The sequence below is a fragment of the Centruroides vittatus genome, unplaced genomic scaffold (assembly GCF_030686945.1).
Source record: "Centruroides vittatus isolate TY-2023 unplaced genomic scaffold, ASM3068694v2 contig_1832, whole genome shotgun sequence".
In the NCBI taxonomy this organism is placed as follows: domain Eukaryota; kingdom Metazoa; phylum Arthropoda; class Arachnida; order Scorpiones; family Buthidae; genus Centruroides; species Centruroides vittatus.
In genome coordinates this window covers 551,112-572,768 of record NW_027121128.1, presented here as the reverse complement: position 1 = coordinate 572,768, position 21,657 = coordinate 551,112, and the positions used below count along the sequence as shown (strand labels likewise).

Here is a 21,657-nt window from a genome sequence, read left to right as displayed (position 1 = left end):
CGATCACAAACAATCAGTTACTCCTCGATTAAAAAGTACCATGTGAAACTCAGCACATTCAGGAACAGTACAGGCATAGGTCATTTATCACGAACCCGAAATTTAGAGGGCCTTAAAAAGGGCGGAAATCTTTATTTTTCAAATGTTATTTACAGTATACATCTACAGGGCCTTGTATGAAGAATAAGGAAACAATTTCGCGGGTTCGGCTCTCACTTAAATATTTTTTAAAAATATTATCATTCATTGAGCCACTTGCTCTTCCTTTATTGGTGACAAGTTAATTAAAAATAAAACGATAAAGACAATTTTTAAAATAAATATTTTATTCGATTAAATTGTATCATCATCATCATCATACCTCGAATTTTAATTATAAAAATTGTAATAAATTATGGTAAAAATCTAGAATTTTATTGGATCCAGTTTAAATAATGTGAAACGTTAGTATAAACGATTGGAATATTCTGTAGATCGCAAGGTGCTGCAAAGGTTTGAATCCCGATGACAAACCATCTTCCTCCATCTTCTAGCATTAACAAACCTCCAGAATTATTCTAAATTAAAAATTAAAAAAAAAAAAAAAAAGTTAATTTATTCAAGTGAAAAACGAAATTTTCAAGTTGAAAAAATAAATAGAACGAAAAAAAATTAATACACGGTGGCTCATTATATCGTTGGCAAAAAAAAGGCATTTGCTTATGGCCCCAAACGGATTTCATGCTGTTTCTACTTTATGCCTCCTGGAAGCGCCTGGCACACATTGTTAACCACCTCATCAACGCCCTGTGGACACTTAAGAGGGGCCTTTTTCTTTTTTTGCAAGCCCGTTATGGATTCGACCGGAGCCCGACATATCTGGCATTCGTAAGATGTGTGATGGAACGGGCTCTCAGAATTAATTTTCTCTAGGGCTTCCTGGAGATCCGTGACGTGCCACTGTTAACTTGGCTCAACTTTCTACAAGTTCTATATAAAGTTGGCCATTCATTTCTCTTCTACAGAAAGAAATCTTGAAATTTTTAATTAAAAATTACCTTGCAAGTATCTGCATCTGGATATAACGAGTAAGTACATATAGATTCTTCCTTAATTCCAGAAGAAAAAGGGCTAACGATAAACTTCGAGTAATCTTTTTCGCAAACTTCCACGTCTGCAATTTGCATTTCTTCAGAAACCATTTTAACTAAAGTAAAGAAGAAAGGTTTAAACTTTCGTAAAAAAGACAGAGGAAAATTGTTAATTGTTTACTATACAAACCTATTCAAATAGTCAATATTTAAATCCAGAAAAAAAATTTCCTTGTCACGTGTAATTGTTTCAACATGAAAAAAAAACAAAGATTTCCGAACCCGGTTTTGATACTTTCTACATATCGAGTGGACCAAAGTCAGTTAAATCGCGCTTTATTTATTATTCTTCTTGTTATTAAACAGAGAATTGTTGCAAGTTTTAAAATTTAGAGGACATTTTAGAGGATAAGAATATATAAAAATACGAGGTAAATTGCCTGTCACAAATCCCCAGGCCAAAAATTCCACGTGGGTGTCCAAATATATTTATATAAGTTCGCCCTAAAAACACAGAAGAATGACACATTTCAAACACATTCCGTACGTTTTATAAATCATTTTTGATCTATAAAACGTATGGAATGTGTTTGAAATTCAAAGAAATTGGGCCCGTTCGTTTGTCTATCTGCGGTTTTAGGAGTGACATGGCCAGATAGAAATATCAATTCTTCGAATAGATTTCACCTGTAGGCATGGAAACATTTAAATTTCCAGGAGGGGGAAAGTCATGATCGTACCTATCACTTACATCATCCATTATTCGTGTATTCGTTATTTAATTTAAAAATAAAATATTTAAAAAAAGAGGGGTTAATAAATAATTCACGAGATAATTTCCTATAAGGAAAAAAAACTTTAAATGTCAATAAGTTGAACTTTAACCTTTCAAGAATAATAAAGGAGAGAAATACTTTTATCGTGAGTTATACTTTTACAGATGTTATTATGTGTGAATTTCGTAACTCTAAGTAATATAGATGAAATAGGAAGTATTAAATTTACTCAGAGGTAAAGGGAAATAATAAAAAATCAAATGAAAAGAGCAATTATTTATTGTGACAATTTTAATTTATTGAATTTAAAATATATGCTCTCTACCTCAAATTAATAGTGGCTTGCCCCTGTACATCATACTTTTTCCTTTAGCAATAGAGTCCTGACGGTCATTTATCTAAAGCTTTTCGGGGAAAAATATTTGAATTGAAATAACGTAACTTCCGGTTTGAATTGGAAGTTCTTATATAGTCAGTCGGGGCCTCCTACACCTAAGGTTTCCGTATCTGGTTTCGTCTTACATCTATCTAACTCCATTCTCAAGATTAAGAAAAGGCAGACAGACAGTGGGAATTTATAGGTCTACAATTGTTTCAAATTTCAGCCCAATTACAAAATAAATTTTTAAAATTTAGATTCTAGTCTGAGATATTTTTATGATAAACTCATATACAGCGGAACCTCTAATAACGGCTCCTGTCTACAACGGCCAGCTCTAAATGGCGGCCATTTTTTTCAGGAAATTTTTTGAACAAGATGCATGCAAAATAACCTACCAACAACGGCCATTTTTTAAATGTTTCAATCAATGGCCTTTATTTAGAGGTCCGATTATATATAAGAGGTTACAAGATAGTAATATAATTACTTATGGTGTCCGTCTTGACAGTTTTTAAAACCGCATTCGTTACTGTATACTGTATTTATATATTTAAATCACGGTCGACAAGAGATTCTTGTCTTACACGTAACGAAATACAGGAATCCCTTGTCAACCGCAATTTCTACTAATAATTGAATTAATGAAAGTACTGTATCAATTATTTAATCTTTTATTGTCGTGAGTTTCCTGCCACATATTTGTGCTAAACATAATCCCCTGGTTAGAGAGAGATACTCACACTTCCAGCAATATTAGTTTATTAATTAAAACAATACGTGCAGAAAACTCGTAGCTACGGGAGACTGAGGTGGCTAAGGTCCCTCAGCTTAGCTACTAATGCCCAAATGCTTTAGACCCTATATAATATACGCTTTCGTCACGTAAACTTAGGCTACTGATTACTTATTTTCACACAAACTGTAGCTAAAAGGCCTGGTGTTGGCTGGGGGGCTAGAGGGGTACAATTTTTCAGTTTGCCACTCTAGCCTCCCAATGCTTTATTCTTGACCACGGGACTGCTTGCAGACAAGTTGGCTGCTGCACATACGCAGGTCAAAGATTTTTAACTGCCTCCGCCTTGTGGGCACCAAGAGGGCATTTTTTAGTAAGCTCATTATGGGTTCAGCCTGGCCCACAATAGGGGAGATATCCGGACCACCCAGTTTCCATCAAGTAACTGGTACAGTACGTCAATTCTAGGTACCATTTGAATAGTTAAAGTGGTAAACTTTCAATCAAATTATAAGAAAAAGCACAATTGGAAGTAGTAAAGAGTGCTTCTTTAGTAAACTAGTAAAGAGTTTTACTCAGTCAAAGTATAATGGCACGTTATCCTATGGGCAAAAAGGTCAATTGCCGGGGCCCCACCAACAGAGGGTCCCAGACCTCTTATAAGAAAATATTTCCCCCAAAATAATCCCCGAAGAAAAATGTCTGAAGCCAAAACTGTACGTGAGGTCCCCTAATTCAAATTTGCTTGGTCCCATGAAGCTACAACGCGGTAGTAAAATGATGGCACAAGACAAGCTTCCATGAAATCGAAGTAATAAAAGACCCACTTCGTCCCCATTCAGAACAGCGATTTCTCTTTTCTCTTATGACATAAATTTAAAAAAAGATTAATAAAAAACAAAAACAAGAAAGTTTTGATTTATATGTTAATTATGGGGTTGCGGCTAAAATTATCACAGTACATTTTCATTAGAATCCATGTGCAACATTCACTCTCAGCGAACATTAGCCTTATCTCTTTCCAGGTGTTCTTCTTAGTACTTTGCTCAATAGAAAGGAATTTACCTACTGTTATTCCCAATAACAGTAGGTAAATTCCCATTGAACTCACTTCCCACTTAGGGGGTGTGAGAACTATCAGGAAAGTTGCACCGATAGCCTATTTATGGAATGCTTATTTCCCTCTTTGCTCATCATCAAGAATAATTTTAGGAAGTTAAAAAATGGCAAATTTTAATAATATTAGCAATTGTCACTTGATAAATTTCCGAGATTTCGATATAAAGTTTTGCATCTTTGTACTAAAACTGTCATTAAACTAAGATTTTCTGTTCAGGTAATTTTAACTCGTACAAGATATTAATTAATGTTCACAGAGCGGAAACAGACAAAAATAAAAAAATAAATTAATAGACAAAACATGAGTAATTTAGAAAGATGTAAAATTTCGAGTGCATACAGTTTTTTTTAACTGTATGCACACCCGAAGTGATTTGTAAGCACTGAACGGCAGTTGGTCATGGTCAACTCCAATGTGGCCACAATGGAATTTTCCGGACTTTCTTCACGTTTGTAACACCTAAATAGGGGACAGTTTCCCATAAAAGTCCTCCCGGGAGGCATCCCACCTAGGCAGATTGTCGCGTGTCGTAACCAAATAAACCAAACCGAAATGATTCTCATACTAAAACTTAGAGAGTAAACTGCAATATGAGCACGTAATCTTACAACTGTTGAACACTGACAGTTGGTCGTGGGTTCGCGCCCGACTAACGGGCTGGCCACGTGAGAATTTTCGAGTTTTCTTCACTTGTAAACACCTAAATAGGCCAGTTTCTCATAGAAAGTCCTTCCGAGGGGTACTTTGTTCTTGTGTTGCTTTGCCTTATCCAATCCCTTCACACTATATATTCATATCACTTTAATTTGCAAATGTACAATTTTGTATTATTTTATACCTTAAAGCTACATTATAACGGATTTTATTATTATTATTATTATTATCATCTTCAGTTGTTGCTATTACTTTGAAAAATATTTTTGTTAATATTTGTTCGATGATATATTTTTATTTATATTTTTTTAAAATTATTATTACTATATTAAATAATAATTATTTTATTTATATCATTTCTATTTGCAGTATAAACTATTAAAGTTGGCATAAGTATATATTGCAACCGTATGCAAATTAGAATTTCATATTCTTCCATGCAATTTATTTTGTACATGATTTTAATTTAAAATTTCGTATGCTAGTACTTTTTGTATATTAACAGGACTTAATATACTGGAAAAGCTGACCATTGTAATACAGAAGGTTGTGCAATTGATCTAAATACGGTAAAAATCAGAAAAAAGGAAAAAACAATTATAAAAGACAACTGTATGAACATTTAAATATAATTAGCAATGGTAAATTATAATAGGCAAACTAATGGTAAATATAATAGGCAAACTAATAAAATGAATAACAACAATGGTAGAGAGATCCACCAATCATGGATAAGCATTATAAAAAGGGGGGAGGAAGAGGTATAAAAGAAGAAAGAAAGAAAGAATTAGAATAGAAATTAAGTAGAAAAGAATAAACAAAAAGAAGTAAGTTAATTGAAGTAATAATATTTTAGATAAAAATGAAATTTATCGTTTTAAACTGATTTTAATGTATAAAAATTAGGAATGTGTCGAATTGTACGGTTGCTGTGGATCATAAGCTTAATTGGAAATGTAAAGAAGGTCGGAAATACAGAATTTGTAAGGATTTTTAATTTATTATCGGGAAATGATTGTGTTTTAATTAATTTCAGTTATAATTGTACCAAGAAATGTTTTTATTGTTAATTGTAGAAAGCGTCGTTTAAAGGCCTGCTGAGGAGGGACGAACAAGTCCGAAACACAAGTTTAAAGTGTGTGTTCAGGTGAACTAAATAAAGAACATTATTTTTGATCTGTAAGACTAAATATCTGCATCCATATTTTCCAGTATAATAAGTCCTGTTAATATATAAAAAGTATTAGTATACAAAATTTTAAATTAAGATAGAAAGGACACAAAGGCATAATAATTAATTATTTTGTACATGTTTTAGATTAAACGGGACTTTTATAGGCTCTCGTGGGCTCCGTCAGGCCCACAATGGGCGAGTGAATGGTAAGGGACGAGGCCCGATATATCCGGGACGGATTGTCCACGAAAAATGTCTGGGAGTTTTCAATGGATTCGCTTCCGGATCCCCCAGAGCGGTAGGCTGACATCTTAACCGCCTCGATTACCCGTCCTTTAAAAAATATGAATATACGTGAAAATAAAATTAAAAATAAGAGAGAGATTCAAGTCTGATTCAAGATTTAAAAAGAACTCGGAAGTTAAAATTCGAATTATTCATAATACGATAGTTACAAAACGTAAATTTCCTAGTGTTTTATGACCTTTTTAATACAGTACAAACTTTCGAAACTTTGCACTAAAATTGTTTTGACTCCAACGTATTAAAACTGAATCTTTGAAGCAAGAATCTTTGTGCAACATGACTAGAAATTTCATGAATGATACATTGCAACATGAATTATTATCATCTCAGTCCTTTTAATGCATTAGAGGGCAATTGATAGAATAGGAAAAGGCCAGGTGCCAACATATCTAGATTATGAAGATTTCGAGATTTAACATCTATAGACCAGTTCACCCAATAGCGTACAATTCTTGACGTGATCTTGATCTATACTTGATGATCATTGATCCTAACTCCATACATCATAAGAGATGTCAACAATTCTGCGTAACAATAATTCGTGCTGAGTTATTCTCAGCACGAATCATTGTTACGCAGCGTTTATGTCCATAACGAACGGCCACGAACTGTGTACTTTTTCCTACTGCAATTACTATTTTTAAAACTAAATGTCATTTATTTAAGTTTTGCAACAAATATTTATATATTTGTTGCAAAACTTAATTTATATATTTGTTGAAACAAATCAGATATTTTGTTTATTTATATAACGTTTATTGAGTCATACACAGACAACTTCACATACATCAACAAACAACGTCGGCCGGGTGGTCGAACGGTCAAGGTGGCAACTTACCACTTCTTGAGGACCCAGGTTCGAATTCGTGTTCTCAAGAAGTGGTAGGACCTGGATTCAAAATTTTTCATGTGGTGACCCCATCCCCCGCCGCCTAGCCTAACTCATAATGGGCCTACTAAAAGAGGCCCTCTTAGTGCCCAGAAAGAGTTAAAAAAACATTCATGTATTTCGAAGTACATTTGTTCCTCAACTTTGGCCGCAATTTCTCGTATAATATAATATAAAAACTGAAATTTTTATAGAACAAGAAAAATTCTTTTGAAAGTATAATAAATCTCCAGAATGTATTAATTCCCAATATATTTTCACTTAATGTATTTATACATGATTAATATCAGTTAAGGACCACGTGGTGATGGTGTCACTTTGGCTTTGGAGATTCGAACCGATCTAGACTACCTGTAATTTACCATAGGATATAAGTCCATTGTCATTCCTATTTCTTACCCTTGTTTGATCCCAATAAAGGTCGGGCTTATCTGTAATTTAGGATGGACCGAACTTATCTGTAATGATTAATAAACATAATTGTGATCAGCTATACAGTTTTAATGTGTTTGTGCCTCTCATACAGATAGTGAAAGAAGAGGGAGAGATCTTCTTAATATCTGTCGTATTTAGAGTTTTGTAGACAGATAAAAACATTACATCGATTGCTTGTTTTGTTCGGGACACGAGGGAGATCTGCCGAGGGAATGCCTCTCTGGAGAACTTTGTATGAAAAATTGGCCCCATTTAGGTGTTACAAACGTGATAAAAACCCGGAAACTTCATGTGGCCGGGCCGTTGGTCGGGCGCGAACCCACGACCAACTACCTACCACTGTTCAGTGGTTTTATCCACTCGGCCACTGATGGGTCCCATTCGTCCCGGACTTCACATTTATGGGACTTCATAGATGTAAATCATAATTTATTCAACCTATCGCATTTCCTGTGTATGAGAAAAAGTTTATTTTTTGTCAAATTTTATTACTTAAAATATAAAACATCATCGAGCTATAAGACAGCGGGGCGTCGATAAGGTAAGTGGTTTCCCTCACAATCAGACGTATTTCACAAAGGGCAAGATGGCCGAAGAGGTGAAGGCATTAGACTGAGTTCAGAGAGGTCCGGAATAAAATCTCAAAAATTTCATGGGTGTTTGACATAAAGATGTCGGGCTTCATCCCCCACCACCCGGCAACACCACTGTGGGCCTGAACAAATCCACGATGGACGTGCAGACTTTCCTCGTGTTCGCAAAGCGGAAAGAGATTTTAAAAATTGAACACGATAAAAAGTATCTTGTGTTACAATAACAATGTAACACAAATAATTGTCTTGACAGAAACGAAAACTATTGTGCAATTGTGAAGTAATTGTAAGATAACAGATTATGCAATATCTGTTTACATTTTACGCAATCGGACTACAAAAATTACATAATTTTAATCTAAACTTACACAATTAAAATTTCTAGTGTCTTTTTTATATAACTTTTTCCACCTTGTGGGCACTAAGAAGGTCTTTTTTTTTAGGAAGCCATTTCGGTCAATCCGTAACGGAGTTGGTCGAGTGGTGAGGGATGGCCCGACATATCTGAACGGACTACCCCCGAAAAGTTTCTGAGACTTTTCGGCTCACCCGGATTCGATCCCAATGCATGCCTGCTACCCTATGTGCATCAAGGTATTTTTTTAAATTTTAAACCTGCGTTTAAAGACTCTCTTAGTACACATTGGGCACTTAAGAGAGCCTTTTTTCAATACACAAAGTGGGTTTGGCCTAGCCCACAATGGAGACAATCGGGCGGTGAGAGAAGAGACCCAACATAGCTGAAACAGATTCAATAAATTTTTCATTAGAAAATACAACGTTTAGTGAATTTCTAACTTTTGGATCAGCAGTTTAGCGAACCAATCAGAACTTCGAGCAGCGCGAGACAAGTTGTAAGACAAGTTCAAACTCGTCCCGGACTTCACATTTATGGGACTTCATAGATGTAAATCATAATTTACATCTATGAAGTACAAATCGTAAAATATTCATTACATCACTTCTCGATTTTGTAGAAAATTTTTAATTTTTCTATGCTTTTCTTATAATATAGACGAACGAAACCTAATTTAATTTAATTTATGATTTGAACACAAAATGGCAAAATAATCAGCAGAAAATTGGATTCTTGAAAATATCAGGATATGTTAAAAAATAATTTAATTGCATTTGGACCTTTAATTGGTGGAAGTAATTGGATTTTTCAACGACACAATGCTCCACTTCTTGCATCAAAATCAACTAAGATCTGGTTTACTAATGAAAACATAATAAAAAAGTATTAGACTGGCTTTCTAGAAGTCAGACAGAAAATTGATGGAGTATAATAAAAATAGTTTATGGTCAAAACAAGCATTATTATCAAGTGAACCAGTTAATATTACCAATTCAGGATGCTTGAGAAAATATTGAGGTGAGACAATTGCAAAAATCCATTCAAACTATGCCTGATAGAGTGTTTGATGTTATGCCTGATAGTGTCAAAAGTATATTACAAATTGAAGTTGAGTAATTAAAGCTAAATTGTTGTCCTCGTAATTCTGTTACAAGATCGAAAACGAAAGCCAACAACTGTAAAAGCGTCAGTTTATACTTATTATTTTAAGCTTGTGTGCCTTTCTAATAGTTTTGCCTTTGTCCCTGTTATCTTGTCTCCTAATTTCTTTCGTAATTCAGCAACTATTACGTTCTTTAAGTCCATTTTTTAATCAGTAGATTAAAACTTCCCGTTCAATTTCCACTGTTTACTCACTACCAGAAATTAAGTGTACATCAAACTGACATTAGCGCCGCAAGTGAAGAAATTTAAACCGTGCATGCCTCATAGGTATTTAATAAACTGGCAAAGACGATAATAATACCTAAAAATATTCAATAACAATAAACGTCTTCATAATTTTTACGTAATAATAAGCAATTTAATTGTCAAATCAGTGAATTCCGTTATATTCCGCCAATTACAAGTAGACACTTTTAAATTTTCCTTAAAAATCACGTATATAAACAGTAAATTACCAGAAAATGAGACATCTTTTGCGTTAATATAACACGAAAGTGGGGAAAAAAAAACTAAGAGCAACAAGGTAAATTTCAGTATTCTTGCCATTAGAATTAAAACATGAAATTCATGTAAAGTAAATTAGGCAATTCTTTAAATAATCGAATTAACTACAATGTAAATCCTTGCTAAATGCCAACATTATATAATTTTATGATGATGCGATATTTTCTGCCAGAACGAACCAACCTTCATCCATTCGATAAGTCATACAACTCATTTCTGAATTTTGGAAACAGTTGATTATGCAGTAAGAAATTGTAAATTAGTGCAATCTAAAACATGCAATGAAAAGCAATTGTTCACTAGAAGCAAATTTCGATTGGAGGAAACTTGGCATACGAAATCATTTATGTAAACTAAGTAAATTTATTAAAATAAACTTCTTTACCGCCACGAGAATCCCTCAGGGATAAATTAATAATTTAATGATATCAATAACAGATACTTCAATATTATAATAATCGACGGAAGGGGTTTAATTTTACGCGATTTAAATGACTTTCTCTGGTTATAGTATCTTGATTTCTAGAAATTAGGAACCTTTCTGACTATCTAGAAGCGGTCGTTTTAGTGAACTGAAATTATATTAAAAAATGTATAGGTAAATACATTTTGTTCAATAATTAGCATTCATCCACATTGGCATTAAGGGTTTTGAAGCTGTAACGTAAAAAATCCCATAATTTTCTTTATATTAAGAATTTATATTTTCGATGCAATATATGACTTATTTAATATATTTACTGGATTAATTTAATATTATACGAGTTTATATAGTTATTAAAAATTCTTGGACAGTAACACTACTTGATTTGATGTTTCAAAATTTCTAAAATGTAGGTTTTAAAATAGGAAGTTCAAATTTAAATATTGGTAATAACTGAAGCTTTGACGAGATAATCTCCATGATTTTAATGTATTACCAATACTTAAATTTATTTAAATTTACTCGTTTCGGTGTGATAGAACTAAATTACACGAGTACAAGGCCGTGGCTAGAGCAGGGCAAAGTTAAACATGGCGTATTTCGTTAGCCTGTTACTAATTTAAAAATATTACATTTCATAATATAATTTTTCATGCTCGAACGAGACAATTTTCTATGAATTTATTAGTTCGCCCACGTAACGATTTTGGAATTTTGGTGCCCCATCATCTCGGCTCCCTGGGGACGTGCCCTCTCTTCCCCCGCCTTTCCACGGCCCTGCCCGATTAAGAAAACATACCATCGTCATCGTCACCATTCAGCCAACCTATAAAAACTGCAGCCCTTCCTATTAAATTAATCTCGTTTATCGTCTTCGGTAAGCAAATCGGGATTTCGGATATTGCGGACGATGATTTTAATATTGCAATATCGTCGTAGTAGCCATTAAACTCTTCGTGGATTCTCACTTCATCAATTTCGTACCATTCCTTACTTCCATTTTTCAAAATGTACATGCTGTAATGCTCTGCGGTACTAATCAAAAATTGTAACGAAGATATAAGCCCAGATATAAATATTATTAGACTTATTTGAATATATATATATATATATTTACCTTTCCTCCGAATAACAATGAGCAGCAGTTATGATTCGGAATTCGTCTATGAGAAAACCAAGACAAATAACTGCTGAATCGTTCTTTCTAATGACTGAAACCTGTTTACAGCAATTTATTATTAAGTAAATTAATTTATATTAAAGTAATAATAACAATAATAATAAACTAACTATCCAAGGGAAATTTCCGTGTTGAAATTCATCTTTATTTTCAAGAGTTCTGTTTAATTTTCTTGGTTGTATTATGGAATCGCCATATTCGGACGATTCCGTTGAAGGAAAAGAAATTCCCGAATTTCTTTCTTCTTCCTCCAGGTATTTTATTCCGCATTCAGATTCTAAAACAAAGCAAAAATTTATAAAACAAATTATCACACATTTGTAATATAGGTAAATGCGGCTCTACTCGGATCATTACAACACCTTGCAAAATTGCATGCAATTTTGCAGGACGCTGTAATTGATGTAAACCAGATCTTGAATTTAATAATAATTATTATATATTTGGAAGTTTTATTACCTCTGACGAGTTGTCCGGGAAGAGAAGAAATTGCGCAACATACCAATGGTACTATTCCCGAGAATCCACAAGGCACAGGGATTTTCCTCTGTTTTACGAGTTCTTTCGCAATCGAACACTTTTCAAATTCGATGCAAATGCCTTTTTCTCCGAGTTTTTCGTGGCAACGCTTTGTTTCTTCGGGAAAATTCACTAAACATGAAAAAAGAAGTCTAATGTTGGGTAAATTCTACGATTAGGCCTACTGTATCTTCAAATACTTATAAAATAACACTACTACTTACTCGATGGATGGAAACAAAGCCAACTTTTCATAAATTTTATTATTATATATTCATGTTTAACACTAAATTTATCTTGTTTATGTAGATTTATTAATTCCACACGCAGAGTGTTTGTACAAAAATATAAATACAATTTCTAAATAACACGATTAAATCAATAGCGAGGTTGAAGCCGAAGTTATCAACGTGAAAACGTGTACGTCGGACGTTCAGCGTCGCTTTCCTGTAAACCTAGAAGTTTGACAGTGGCGTTTGGAATTTCGAGCATGATTCCACTGACTTTCCAAACGCTATTCTTCTTCTAGGCTTACAGGAAAGCGGCGCTGAACGTCCGACGTACACGTTTTCGGGCTGAAAACTTCGGCCTCAACCTCGTTAATGTTATAAGTATTTGAAGAGAAAACACACACAAAATACGCATCTAAATGATTAAAACAGCAAATTTTTTCATGAGTTAAAAATATATTTTTGAGATATTTTGGACTCTAAAAATGTAAGGAAAATGCAATAAGAATTCAGAAATAAATGGAATTTAATCAAAATTAATTTGTAGTTAATTGTAATAATTTCAAGATAAAGGTAAAGACTAACCCAATGAAATTTAATTTTCAAATTGTAGACCTATAAATATCCACCGTCATCCGTCTGGTGTCTGTCCTTCGTTACTCGAAAACGGAGTCGGAAGAAAATCGAGACCAGATATGGAAAGCTTAGGGCCCGGAGGCCCCGATTAATTTTTAAGTTAAAATATGACTAAAAATTGAGGCCCTGCACTGTGACGATGTCACAATAAATGATTAAGATTTTTCTTTATAATAATTAAAACACATACTTAAATATAATATGTTAGGTGCAGTTTAATTTAATAGGCTCTTGTACTCCCCCAATACAACAAAAACTAATTAAATATATTAAATAATACAAATTTCTGTATATAATACTGCTTAAAATTCCTAAATATTTCGTCAAGTATAGAACCTCTTTTGGTTATAGTCTCAGAATCTCTTTCAGGCTATAACCATAACGGGAAAAAATATTACTTAAATATTACAAGGTCAGCCATGGGGTTGTCCAATATTTAAAAAAATTTCTCAAGAAAACTTTCAAAATCTTGAGCAATACATTTAATGATAATAAAGTATTGTAATAAAAGTATTATACAATTTGATTATAGTTATAATATTGATATTTGTGCCGAGATTGTTAATTATATTCTGTCTTCTGAAAGAATTCTTCATAACTTTTGAAGAAGGAAAAAAAAATACAAACAAGAGTTTTATAGAGTACATTACCCTTATTACACAATGCAAAGAAATAACTTTAAATTTGTTTTTTGTTTTAATGTAGTGGCTGTAGGCCAAATCTTCTAAAAACTATAAAGAAAATTTGGTGGATAGCCACAATATTTATAAATTTAGCTACAGAATTTCATTTTTAACAATAAATCTAATATTTTTACACACCTTTATAATTTCTAGAAGAAAAAAAAAATTATTTGTGTGGAAAAAAATTAATTTATTTTTATAAATGAAGCATTATAAATTTAGCTACATAATTTCATCAAAATTTAATTTAATTTATTTATTTTTTCTTAAAACGTTTATTAGGAAATTCACAGAAGCAGGAAAATCAATTGAAACTAATAATGAAATAAAAATAATAGTGATGGAGATGATGATGGTGGCACTATCATCAATTAGAACTGATCTCTTGTAGCCAAACATAATTATTTAATAATAATAATAATAATGTAGTTTAAATTTAATTAAAAAATTTCATTTAAAATATTCTATTGGCAAATTTTATTTGTTGAATTATTTATTATTAACATAAATAAATTACAAGTTCCACTTTATTTAGTATTCCGTAGAGAATAAAATTGCGTAATTCTATACATATCGTGAAAATATTTATAAATATTACATAATTATTTCTAAAAAAAAATATATTTATGTATACAATTAATTACTAAGATTTAGAAGTACTTACCTTCGATTCCCAAAATTTCTTTCGATGATAGCAGACAGATTAGAATTAAATAACATTTCATTTTGGTAAATTTTTCAAAGGAAATTTTAATAAATTTTCATATATATGTAATGTAAAGAATTGACTTGTCTAAAGGATGGTATTTCCCTTTGATCAAATGACCTTTACATTTCTTCCCAAGAAAAACTGGTTTCCTAAGTTACTTCTTGTTAAACTCGTAGCATTCGTTTTAATTGTGTTTTTAATAATCATAAATGAAAATGGAGCTTAAAAAAAAAGACAGGTAAATCATTAGTCAATATTTTCTACGAAATAAATCACAATAACGATATTTTACATCAAATGTTAAGGGAAGTCGAGGATCGACTCCCGTTAACCTTTTGAACTCAAAGAAATTTAGTTTTTTTAATACATTTATTTATTTATATCATAACATGAAGTAATGCTCCGAAAAGACATTACATAATGGCCCATTGTTTTTAACATGAAAATGTACCGTACACAATTAGAAGTGTAAATAAAATCATAAATAATGTACGGACATGGTATTATTATTATTTTTAGGATTTGAGAATTTCTTCATAAAGGAAAAATTAATTAATTATAATTAAATATCCACCGGAAAGAGGGGATTTCACGAGAACAAGAAGAGATATTTAAAATAGAATTCTCAGAAAATTATCCCGGATCTTTAAAGGATGAGCTGAAAAAAATAATCCAGGATTTGGCATTTTATTGACTGACTAAACTGGAAGGAATTTGAAAGTAATCCTTGATGTCCCCCATTGTTACGAAGTCCTTTTTTTAAAAAAATAGTGCATCTATGTAATAAATAATGCATATATTTAAATTGTAATTTTATTAGCATAAATTTTGTCAAATAACTAGTCAAACACAACTAAAAAAATGGTAGTAATAATTCAAGATGGCGGGTGTCTGCCGATTTGAGTGATCCGGGTTCGTGTCCGGGTCGGACTTTAAGGAAGTTTTATCGATGATTTCATCCGGATACGTCGAAGTTCTTTATCTCGCCACCCCGAGTGCCTCTTTACGCGTGGATGGTGGTGCGATGACCACGAATAGAAAGATCTTGATATCCCTTCTTGGTACAGAGGGGAGAAATGTTTCAAAAATGACCAATTCTAGGGTTATATTTGTCAAAATATAAAATTCCCGAAGAACAAAAGCTGTATTAGCGTAACACAATGATTATTATACTGTATATCAGTGGTTCCTAATCACTTCGAAGCCGCGGTACATTTTTCATTAAGTATTTTTCGGCGGAACATTTAAGATAGCCAATAGTTTTAAGGTTATGTGATCTTAAATCTCAGCCCTAGGCAAAAATACTGTATTTTTTATATCACAGAATGTATTACGAAAAAATTAATTATCATGACCGCGCGTTATTTTACATATTTCTTTTAAGTATAAGTTTTAAAAATATTTACAATTTTTACAGCGAATCTTCTGAATTACAGGGCCTAGGCGAATACCCTGTTTGCATATGCGTAAGATATGCATCGCTTACCTTAATTTTAATACACTCAACAATGATAGTGGCCTTTATTGTAAATACAGTACTCAGTGTCGGTCGAGGAATGCATTTTACTTATTTCAAGTTTTATTTCACTGGAATAAAGAATGCCATTTTTTAAATTACAATAATTACTACTTTTAGTATCTCGGCTGTTATTTATAACAGAGGGAAAGTATGGTGATATGGTCAAAAAATGACCCCTAAGATTTTTACATTTTGGATTCGGGGAACCTTGAAACATCGAGAAATGCAAAAAAATTCGAGGGGTTTTTCTGTATGTATGAATGTTAGTGTGTGGGGGCACGATATTTTTGTTCACCCAATTTAGAGCTTAACTCCTGTCCCTTTTGTTGCTTAACTTAGAACTCCTGTCCCTTTTGTTGATAATTTCTGAAATTTTGCAGGGAGGTTTGTGTATTGGGGAGATTGATGCTATTAAATTTTGATGATTAAAAATCAAGGGGTTGGGGAGATAGAAGAGGTCGCGTATCAAATTTCGAGTAGAGTCGGACTTAATGAAGACTACTCGTTATTAACATTTGAACTTTTTTTTTTGTATATAAAACTCGTCTCTACTCTGAAAACTAAGATTTTTGCCATTTTATGATGATAATATAAAAAGTTTCATTAATAAAATTGTCAGTTTTTTTTTTTTTACTTTTTCTGCCCTATGGGCACTAAGAGGCAGTGGCGTAGCTAGGATTCTCCAGGCCCGGTGCGGAACCAGATTTGTGGGCCCCCGAAAAAGTTTTTCGGGTCTTTTTTCGTGATTTTGGGGCCCCCATGGGCCTATCGTTTTCCAGGGGCTCGGTGCGGACCGCACCTACCGCACCCCTAGCTACGCCACTGCTGAGAGGGCCTTTTTAGCAAGCCCATTATTGGTTTGGCCAGGCCGACAATGGGATGGCCGGATTTTTTCGACCCGTCCGGATTCGATTCCGGGTTCTCCAGAGTGGCAGGTTGCCACCGTGATCGCTCGACCATCCGGCCGTCGCTTTGCCACTAATGACAATGAATTCGTTAATTTGTAATACAAAATATAATTGAAAAGTTTGTTATAAACCTTTACCTCAGTATAACGTGGTTGTCACTTATTCTTACGATTTGTGCTACGAGCAGGAAGAATCTTGATTTTTTTGCGTCATTGCTAAACATAATTTTGACAATTCGCAACAAACAGGTAAAAATAATAAACGCTGCCACAGTACGCGGTTTTCATTTCAATGCAATCTACCAACCTTACATGAAGTAATTTGAAGACGGCCGGATGGCCGAGCGGTCAAGGTGGCAGTCTACCGCTCTGGGGGACCCGGGATCGAATCCGAACGGGTCGAGAAATCCCCAGGAATTTTTCGGGGGGTGGTCCGTTCGGATATGTCGGGCCCCGTCCCTCACCACCCGGTCGCCCCATTGTGGGCCTGGCCGAACCCATAATGGGCCTACTAAAAGAGGCCCTCTTAGTGCCCACAGGGCGGAAAGAGTTAAAAAAAAAAAAGAAGTAATTTGAAATGTTTTAGTAGTATTTATAACACGACCACCACTATTATCAGCGGTATCATCAGTATCATGTTGCTTGCAATCACGTTACATATACAGTAGAGAGTCGTTTATCCGACTCGATTGGGGAGGGGGTTATTCGGATAACTGATTTTCGGATAATCGATTATGCGCGAAAAATATATTAACCTGTCCGATGTTCAAATTTTTCTCCGTTGCGTGTCGAATTTTCGTCGATTTTGAGCCTAACGAAAATTTTTATAATAATAATCGAGGCTATTGTATCGTTAAAAAATTATTTCTTTATTTTGTACAAACAAAATAAATATATTGAAAAATATAAACACATAAAAATTATACTTTAGAAGTAAATCTAGTATCAAAAATGTTCGATTCAGCACGACACAGTCCGACTGGAAAGCGTTCGGATAACCGGTATTCGGATAAACGACTCTCTACTGTGTATATATATAAGTTTGTTTATGTCCAGAGATGGAAACCTTTCTAAATCGGAATCTGATAACTCCGCACGTATATGACAAGAAGAATAACTTATTATTCCCGCGCTGTGAGCACTAAAAAGGGAATATTAAGGGCCCAGCGTGTGTTCGGGAAAGCCTACAAAGGAGCGTCATGGTGGTAAATGGATGGGGCCTGAAATGTCCGGGACAGACCAGCCCGGAAAAATTTCTGAGATATTTTGGTCTGTCTGGATTGGATCCCAGGCCATCGGGTTTTCTTTACGTGTCTAACACCTAAACGGACTATTTCCCACAGAAAGTCCTCCAGGGAAGCGTTCTCCTTCAACAGATCGCCCATGTGTACAAATACACCAATCCAACTAATCGCAATTGCAGGTTTTAATTTATCTGTTATACGTTATTACTCGAGTATATATGTATAATATATTTATAAGATAATTTATAATTAAGGCATAAGAAATTTAGTAGTAAACTAACCATGTATGTGTATTAATTATAAAAATAAACCAGTATATTTCAAATAACTGTTTTTTATTCTTTTGAATTGCGGATATCCGTAGTCTTCCAGTAAACAAACGCACTCGAATTTTCGCGGAACACTTAAGGCAGATTCGGAGAATACCAGCGTCCTGTGGAACACCGGTTGCATATAGTGTTTATAACATATACTGTACTTCTTAATATCATTCAAAACATACATTTTGAATTTTTGTTTTAATTTTATGTCATAAAAGAAAACTTCTACATGATTCTATATAAAACTTAGCCATTGTTAATTGTAAATAAGTAAGCAAATAAACAATACACTATGTTTCACGCGGGGCGTTTCGTTCACTACTTCAACGTTCTACAGATGGCGCGCCAATCACGGAACAATCTCGAAATATAGCAGTTCTCATGGGTATACTGCAACGAGCTAGAATATACCACATAGAGTGGCTGTGACCAATGCTGTAACTAGCCCTGTGCCCTGTGCAAGAATTTGCATTTAGACCCTTAATTAATTTGGTTTGGGAAAATAATAAAACAAATACATGCATTTTGGGCCCTTTTTCCAAGTGGGCCCTCTGCGGGTGAACCTGTTGCACCTACCTAGTTACGGCACTGGCTGTGACTATAGTTACAGCGCTTCTACAAATGCCACGCCCCTTGACTAAAAAGAAAATGGCGGACATGTATTCAATTTTCCTCAAACATGGCATCGCTTCAGCCACTCTATGTAGTATATTCTAGCTCATTGGTACACTCTACCGGGAGAATTTACGCTAATCAAACGTTACCGAACGAAATAATTTTGTACATAGAGGACTTTTCTGTCCTCACAAAACGTATGTACAGAAAACATACGTTTTCTGTCCTCTATGTACAAAAGCCGGCAGTAGTAGGATTTTTTATATCGCCGTGTAATAAAACAAGTGATGTAGAAGATAAACTTCCTCTGTGTTATTGCTTAATACTGTAGAAGGTTTCAGGCGATGATGTTTTCAAATTTAAAAAGTTAAAATGAATATATATATATATATTTTTTAAAATTTTAATTTGAAACAATTCAGCATTGTCTGTATACAAGAATGAGAAGGAAGAATATTGTATTAATTCAGTATTGCTTCCTCTCTTATGCTTACCACCAGCAGGGCCCCGAGAGAACGGAGAGCTGTTTTGGCCACCTTTACGGAGACCCTGCTTGTACAAATAACACAATGATATTGAAGAATAATCCAGTATAAACGTTAGCCTATGGCCAACATTTCATTATTTGGAAAAAAAATAATCAGGTTGGTTGATTTATTAAGTTATGGCAACGTAACACTTGGGCGATCTGCCTAGAGGGATGCCTTCCGGGAGGTCTTTTTAAGGGTAACTGGCCCCTATTCAGGCGTTACAGACGTGGAGAAAACCCGGAAAACTCTACGTGGCCATCCCGTTCTGGTGAGGCACAAACCCACAACCGAACTCCCAGTGTTCAGGGAATGGAACCGCTTGGCCACTGGTGGGCCGAAAAAATAATCAGAAAACGGATAACTTTTATTGTAGCCTACGTTAAAATAATAATATAGGAAAAGTGTCCTCTGCAGGCAATGATAATTTTTGAAATTTTTAATCATCACCATTATTGGCAACAACTGTTGTTTGGAGATGGTTTTATAGGACCTTTTTTACGGAAAATCGGGGGGTCTCGGCCTCCTCATTGTGGACTTGGCCGAACGCGTGGCTATAAAAGACCTCTTAAGTGCTCACAGGGTGACAGTCAGAAACGGAAAAATAATCATTCCGTGCTATGGAGTTATATACAGCGGCGTGTCACAGCTCCAGGTCCCAGGCAAATTTGAATTAGGGGCCCGTGTACAGTGTTGACTAGACTTTGGGGGAATTTTTTGGAGAAATACTTTCTTATAAAAGATTGGTTTGGCACCCCCAGTTGTTGGGGGCCCCTGGCAATTGCCCCTTTTGTCCGTAGGATAACTCGCCACTGTTTATATTATATATAAAGAAGTAAAATAATAACTGTTATATATAGGTATATAATAACTAAAAATTTAAAAAATTACCTGGTAAAATATGTTATGTATCTCTGTTTTACTAATTCTTCATTAAAAGAAAATAATAATATGTAGTTTCAATTTCATTAGTGGCTACAACGTTGTTTTCTTCCACGAAGTTGCCATAATTGCAGGATGTGGAGAGGTGTTCTCCCGTTTTCACAAGCTTCCAGAATGCAAATGTGGTGTGTGGTTAACTAAATATGGTGATGCGTGGTTGGTTAACGCATTTCGATATTTAGTTAACCATCTTACAAAATCACAAAATTCGTTTAATGATTTTTCGAGAAATTTGCTGTTGTGTAGGATGAGGCAACGCAGCAACGGGGCGGTGCCTCCCGTGTGAATTTTCTATGGGAAAACTGGCCCCGATTTGGCGTTAGACGCGTGAAGAAAACTCGCAAATCTCCACCGCGCTTAACACTAAGAGAGCCATTTTACCCCCGGCTCGTGGTAAATTCGGCTAGTCCCGACATAGCCCTCACTGTAAATTCCTGGTGGATTCGACCTCAGGTACCAGAACCGCAATGTGATGCCTTTGACGTCTCGTTTTCTCTGCCCTCAAATATACAAAAAGGATGACTGAAAAATTGATTTTCATTCTCCTTTGCTCGATGTAGCCTCCGAAAATTCATTGCAGGAACCTCAAAATTATGACTAGTGGCAAGAATTTAAAACAACAATACGAATTTTTCAATAATTTAATAAAAAAAAAACTTTCATACTTTTCGTATCTTATTTTTTTAAATAAGAATATTAAAAATCAAAAGCATAGTTTCGTACCAAACGCTGCAACTTTATGAATTTAAATATCGTCATAGGTGTCGTCACGGTGGCCAATAGGGTAAGCAGGCCCGAGGCAAAATACGTATTAGAAACCCTGTAGCAAATTATTATATTAAATTAAAGGAAGTAATGGAAAACAATTACGTAGGGCCCCCTACTTTCTTAGGGTCCAGGACAATTTGATCCTTTTGTCCACCCTCAGGGCGTCTCTGGATGTTGGGACATTACATGACCCAAGTGGCCAAAGAAAAATAATTTGAAACATTTAGAATTGCCAAATTCCGAAAGTTTGGAGCCCAATAGTGGCCCAGTGGATGA

General features: G+C 34.3%; 1 protein-coding gene across 2 annotated transcripts; it reads right to left on the bottom strand.

The window, feature by feature from the left end:
• Nucleotides 1–367: 367 nt before the first annotated feature.
• On the bottom strand, nucleotides 368–20,614 carry LOC136969939 (clotting factor G beta subunit-like). Of its 2 annotated transcripts, XM_067264257.1 has the most exons (8): nucleotides 20,563–20,614; nucleotides 14,495–14,760; nucleotides 12,222–12,413; nucleotides 11,873–12,039; nucleotides 11,700–11,800; nucleotides 11,382–11,617; nucleotides 1,038–1,186; nucleotides 368–557 (listed from the first exon to the last, which is right to left on the bottom strand). In XM_067264257.1, the coding sequence occupies exons 2-8, from the start codon at nucleotides 14,553–14,555 to the stop codon at nucleotides 414–416; spliced, it is 1,050 nt and encodes a 349-aa protein (XP_067120358.1). In that variant the 5' UTR covers nucleotides 14,556–14,760; nucleotides 20,563–20,614; the 3' UTR covers nucleotides 368–413. The 2 variants fall into 2 exon arrangements, with proteins under 2 accessions (XP_067120358.1, XP_067120357.1); XM_067264256.1 differs by lacking the exon at nucleotides 20,563–20,614 and having other exon boundaries at nucleotides 14,495–14,763.
• Between the last annotated feature and the right edge of the window lie 1,043 nt (nucleotides 20,615–21,657).